This window comes from Elephantulus edwardii, unplaced genomic scaffold, assembly GCF_000299155.1.
Source record: "Elephantulus edwardii isolate Elephantulus edwardi_28Jun2011 unplaced genomic scaffold, EleEdw1.0 scaffold00221, whole genome shotgun sequence".
Lineage (NCBI taxonomy): Eukaryota > Metazoa > Chordata > Mammalia > Macroscelidea > Macroscelididae > Elephantulus > Elephantulus edwardii.
The window spans coordinates 3611104-3617602 of NW_006399971.1; the positions used below are offsets into that span (position 1 = coordinate 3611104).

General features: G+C 39.1%; 1 protein-coding gene across 1 annotated transcript in view; it reads right to left on the reverse strand.

Moving 5' to 3' along the window:
• Positions 1 to 251: 251 nt before the first annotated feature.
• The window catches only part of LOC102866019 (olfactory receptor 10-like), a 16856-nt gene continuing 10608 nt past the window's right edge, over positions 252 to 6499 (reverse strand). The window contains exon 2 of the mRNA XM_006898162.1: positions 252 to 1225. Coding sequence (XP_006898224.1) covers positions 252 to 1225 — 974 coding nt within the window. The remainder of the gene's footprint in view (positions 1226 to 6499) is intronic.

A 6499-nucleotide genomic window follows, 5' to 3' on the forward strand; every position in this document is an offset into this window, starting at 1 on the left:
CTCATTTCTTTGGAAAATTGTTTTATAGTTCAATGCTTACTCTTTTCCATGAAACAATTAAACAATTGTAGCCATTGAATATAAAGAGCATTAAGAGATTCTCACTTCCAACTCTCAAACAACCGAAAAAAGATGCTCAAACCTTGGGACTACTTTCTACCAAGGACTACTTTCTACTGATCAATTGTTCTTCCAAGAAGAGGATGAGCTTTATGAGCTAAGAAATATTACTGACAATTGTACTGCCCTGCTTAGCTCAAGTTTCTGCCTTTCCACACTACCTTTCTCAAAGCCCCTTTCATGTCTTTGTTCCTTAGGGTATAAATCAGAGGATTGAGCATAGGAATAATTATAGTATAAAAAAGAGCAGCAAATTTTCCCTGACTCTGGGAATAACTATGCGTAGGTTGAAGGTATGTGTAGATGGCTGAGCCATAAAAAAAGGAAACCACTAGGAGGTGTGACCCGCAAGTCCCAAATGCCTTTCTGCGTCCAGAAGTTGAGTTGACTCTCAGCACTGCCTGAGTAATGCGTCCATAGGAGCCTAGAATTAGTGATACAGGAATCAGCAAGATGATGACTCGGACTACAAACATCTTCATTTCTGCCCCTTGTTTATCCTCACAAGCCAGCTTCAGGAGCACAGGCATCTCACAGAAGAAGTGATTGAGGCGATGGAAGCCACAGAGAGGCATAGACATCATGAGGCATGTCTGAACCAGAGAATTTATGAATCCTCCAATCCAGGAGATAGCAGCAAGTGTTTGGCAGAGACGTGGGTGCATAATGGTTGTGTAGTGGAGCGGTCGGCAGACAGCAGCATAGCGGTCAAAAGCCATCACCACCAGAAGCACAGATTCAGTGGAACCCAGGGCAAGGGAGATGAAGAGCTGAGCCACACAGCCTCCATAGGTGATGGTGTGGTCTGATCCATGAAAGTTGATCAGAAACTGTGGCACAGTGCTGGAGGTAAAGCAGAGGTCCAGGAAAGAGAGATGACAGAGGAAAAAGTACATGGGAGTGTGCAACCGAATATCCACACGGGAGAGGATGATGATAGTGATATTGCCAAAGAGAGTTAGAGAGTAGAAAACAGAAATAAAGACAAAAAGGACTAATTCCAGGTGTGGCCAGTCTGAGAATCCCACCAAAATGAAGCCTTCTCCAAGACTAGTATTGAGTCTTCTTGTGGTTCTTGTGGATGCTAAATGCACTTCAGGTGAGGCTTTAAAAGAAAATAATGAACATATAATTGGACAGTGAAAGGATAGTTTTCTTTAAAAAGAAAATTAACAAAATCTTGTCTGAATGTTCAAATGTTTGGTGCATATTAGAACTTGTAGGTGATGAACTGGGATATCTGGTTAAGGATAATTCTAAGCAAATTCTTAAAACAGTTATACAGTTTATCTTTAATACTTACAGTGAAATGTAAGAGGAAAAGGTCAACTATGTGAACTATTCAAAATGAAAATAAACGGTTTGAAAAATCTGGGTTTGATTTCGAATCAAATATTCACCAAGGAATGGCTACATAATCTTTTGTTAACTAGATTAAGCTTGTGACTTACAAATTAATCAATCAACCAAACACAACAGAAAAGTTACAAACTTAGAGCAAAGGAAACAGGAGAAAAGACAAAAGGAAAGGAGATTGCCTTTTAGAATCTACAGTCAGGAAATGTGCCATATATCCAGTAGGTGTTGTCTTTCAAGAAAAGAAAGAAGCCACTCAGAGATCAGCAAGACTGATGATTTGAACAACTACAGGCAGGAACACTATCTTAGCATCAAAGGTTTGGCTATAGTCTAGTGGAGATGAAAAAGAAGCAGGGCCACAGTCATTTGTGATTCAAAGAGTAGGATCTTTGCCAACTCACAATGTGTGGCTGACCTTAAGGTGTACCAGGGAAATGGAGCTACTGCTCAAATTTGAAGGACAAGACTATCATGCTCAAGGTGCAGAAGATTTGTGCTCACCAAGATGAAAAAAGCTGCATTCTCAGTGAGATAAACTAGAATGGAGCCACTCCAAGCCATTGGAGAAAAGGTGCTAGCCCATTGGCTCTGGAAAGCAAAAATAAAGTCCAAGACCAAAAGAACTGCCACTTTCAATCCAGAATGTCAGGAGCGTAGGGGTTGGGCTGAGGGATGGGCTAATGCCTAGATGTTGCCTAAAAAACCTCCAAGATTATATAAACCTAGAGAGCTGATTAAAATTATTTTGCTGGATTTGGGGCTTGTTGGCAACCTTTTATCTCTTAATTCCCTTCAATTTTCTCTGTTTTAATGGAGGTTAGAAAACCTTGTTTATGATCCACATGTATTGTATTTTGAAAGCAAATAGTCTGTATTTTAGATTTCACATTAACATATGAAGAGAAAGTTTGTTCCAAGATGGAATACACCTAAAGTTTCACTCATATTTTACTGAAGATTTGGAGCATGAGACTTTGGATGTGGTATGGATTTAAGAGATTTGGAATGATGTGATAGGTGAAACATGTAATAAAGGTAAAGTTTAGGGAGCAAAGGGTAAAATGTTGTGAATTGAATTGCACTCTCCAAAATATGTGTTGTAAATCCTAACTTTGAATTTATAAATAAGGATTACAGAAGAAGAATTGATGTCTTTGAACTTGGTGTTGGAGAAGAGTACTGAATAGCCTACAGTCTGCTGAAAGTCTGTCTTGGAGGAACCAGGTGCTCCTTAGAGGTAAAGGTGGTGCAACTTCGCTGCCTAGAACATCATCCCTGCATCTACGGGTGCTGCCAAGGCCGTGAGCAAGGTCACCCCTGAACTAAATGGTAAACTTACCGGCATGGCTTTCCCTGTCCCCACCCTCAATGTGTCAGTATGGACCTGACCTGATGTCTGAAGAAAGCTGCCAGATATGATGACATCAAGAAAGTAGTAAAACAAGCATCAGAAGGACCCCTCAAGGGCATTCTGGGATATACTTAAGACCAGGTTGTCTCCTGTGACTTTAATAGTGACACCCACTCTTCCACCTTTGATACTGGGGCTGGCATTGCTCTGAACGACCACTTTGTCAAACTCATTTCCTGGTATGATAATGAATTTGTCTACAGAAACCAGGTGGTCGACCTGATGGTTCACATGGCCTCCAAAGAACAAGAGTCCCTTAGACCACCAGCCCCAGCAACAGCACTAGAAATGAGAGATAGAGACCCTCAGCTGGAGAGGAGTCCTTGTCCCTACTTGATCCTCCCACACACTGAGAATCTCACATCCTTGACACAGTTTCCATAAAATCCCCCTGAGAAAAGGCAGGGCCTTGGAGAGCCCATCGTGTCATGTTTTATCAATAAGTACACTGTACTCAGCCAAAAAAAGAAAAAAAAATGATGGTAAAACTTCTCCTTAAGAAGGTAAAACTACTCCTTAAGAAGGTAAATCATATTGAAAAGATAAAAGGTCCGAGAAAGAGGAGGACTCCCAACAAAGTGGTTTGACAGAGTGATTCTAACAATGGACTCGAGCACGGATGGAGCAGGATGGGGCAAGGTTCAGTTCTGCTGTTCATAGAGTTGTGGCTGACTTCATGGCACCTAACATCAACAACGTCAGTGATCATAATCCCATGTGGGCATGGACTGTCTCTGTTATTAATGAGCCAAGGTTAGTGAAGGGTGTTATCTGGAGTCTCTTTGTTTTAAAATATAAAGAGATTAAATAATTTAGAAAGCAGAAGTGAGGGAAAATACATATCAAGCCATATGACAATACTCCAAAGCAAAAGCACAAGAACTTTTCTCCTTCAGAGTCAACACAGAGAAAGGTGTTCCCTAGCATCTGCAATCTGAACTCAAACTTCTAGTCTCCTAAACTGTGAGGAGCCTTGGTGGTAAAGCACTTTAATTGCTTTCATTATCTACCAGATAGGAAAAAGATCAGAGTCTTCAATCATTAAGATTTACAGCCTTAGAAAAATCAATAGAAGGTCACTAGTGTGATACTCATCTCAACGGAAGGGAGTTTGAATTGTTTTCTTTCTTTTTTGGTAAATTGTGAGTTTATAAATTTGTGAAAGCCACTCACTTTTTGTATTTTTTCACTGGAACAACTAAGACACTTCTCTTAGTGGGGTTGTTTGGTTTTTTTTTAATTTACCTGTCAAACAACAGAAAACAGTTTAATGAATTTAAGAAGAACACTAACTTGTGTTTTGAAAGTAATTAAGCATTCAGCTGAGAGTAAAGGATGGGTGGTCTCCTTGTGAAAGATCACAGCCCCGGAAAACACTACAAAGTACAGTTCTACTCTTAAACACATGGGGTTTCATGAGTCAGAATTGACTCTATAGTAATGTGTTTCACAGTAATCTCTAAATACTCTTAAATCAGGTATTTTATTGTGTACATTGCTTTTCAGTTATAGTTTGTCCAAACTTATTGTTATATTTCCCTTCTACAGAGTGGAGATCACTAAATTAAGAATAATAGGACTTTCAAAAATGAGAAAGGAGTGCATCAGGAATGTGTCCTGTCTCCATACCTTTCAGTAAGTGTGTAGAACAGATCATTCAGGAGGCTGAGTTTTATGAAGAGGAACGTGGCATCAGGATTGGAGGAAGACCTATCAACAGTCTGTGTTACGTAGATGACACAAACTTGCTTGCCCAAACTGAGGAGGACCTGAAGCATTTTGCTGCAGAGGCTCAAGGACTGTAGTCTTCAATATGGATTGAAGCTCAACATAAAGAAATGAAGATTCTCACCACTTGACCAATTGGCCGAACCATGATAGATGGTGAAGAGTTTGAGCATTCTAACAATTTCAGCTTGCTCAACTCCACAATCAACACTCTTGGCACGAGCAGTCAGGAAATCAAAAGATGAATTGCTTTGGGGAAGTCTGCTTTCAAGAACTTCTCCAAAGTGCTAAAGTGTAATGATGCCATTCTAGGGACTGAGGTACATTTGATCCAGGCCATGGTCTTTGCAATTAGATGCTATGCATCAGAGAGCTGGACAATGAATGACTAAAAATGACAAAAGTAACTGGTGTAATGGGGATAGTTGTGTCAGAGTCAGCAAGACTGGCTCAGGATAGGGCAGGGTTCAGAGTTATTGTACATAGAACCACTATGGGTCAAAGATGACTCAATGGCACATAACAACAACAATTTGAACCCTATTTTTGATGCCTGCTTGTTCCATGAGTTCTACTAGAACCCTTCATAACATAGATATTATATTTCCTTGTCCTAAAGTAGAAATGATGCCTTTCGCACTTTCACATATTGTTGTGAGGATCTAATATGATAATACAAAAATTTCTATTAAAAATCTAAAGTCTAAGAGTATAAAATTTGTATTCAGATAAAATGTGCAAAGAGTTAGAAGAGCTAGAGGGAAGAACAGTTGGAACTGCACAAATAGGAAAAACTGAAAAATAAAGTTGCAATTAGAAATTAAAGAGATTTGAGTTACAATACTGAAGGATTCAAAGAACAAATCTTGAATGATGCAGAAGGCATCAAAAGAACATAAAAGAAATACACAAAATTACTTTACCAAAAGAATAGGCTGACACCGAATCTTTTCATGAAGCAGCACATGACCAGGAACCGATCATGTAGTGAAGGTACTTGAATCAAGTTAGTAAAGTAGAAGTTCAAGCTGCATTGGCAAAAAATAAGGTCCCAGGAACTGGAGCATCTGAAAGTTGGATAATGAGTAAAGATGACAGAAGAATTTGTGCCTTTTAGCCACTGTGTTGGAGAAGAGTGATGAAGATCTCATGGACTGCTAAAAGAGCAAGTATGTCTTCAGAAAAATGTTCAAACAGGGTCTCCTTAAAGATGAGAAAGTGGGCAATGTGTCATTTATACTTTAGGACAAGGAAATACAAGATCTAGGCAATGAAGGGTTCTCGTAGAACTCATAGAACAAACAGGCATCAAATATCGGGTTCAACATACTTTGAGCATGTTTGTTCTGAAGGTCCAGCCCTTGGGAAAGGACATCATGCTTGGAAATGTGGAGGGTCCATGAAAGAAAGGAAGACTCTCAATGAGATGCATTGACACAGTGACTCTAACAATGGGATTAAGTATATCATAAATGATGAGGAATGCACAGGTGAGGACAAGGTTCAGATACATTGTTTTTGAGGTCACTAAAAGTCATAGATGAACCTACAACCAGGAAAGAATAAAATAGATGAATGGGATCTTCTTAGACTCAAATCCTTATGCACATAAAAAAACTTCTCCAACAGGGTAAAAAGGAAACCCACAGACTGGGGAAAAAATAATTAGCAATCACATATCTGATAACTTATATATAAAATTTATAAAATACAAGAAAAAGGTAAACAATCCAATCACAAAATAGCCACAGGTAATGAATGAATACTTCACCAAAACCGGCATTCAGATGGCAAACAAACATATGAAGAAATGTTAAAAATCTGTACCTATCAGAGAGATGCAAATCAAAACAACTCTGATATATTATTTCACCCAGCAGC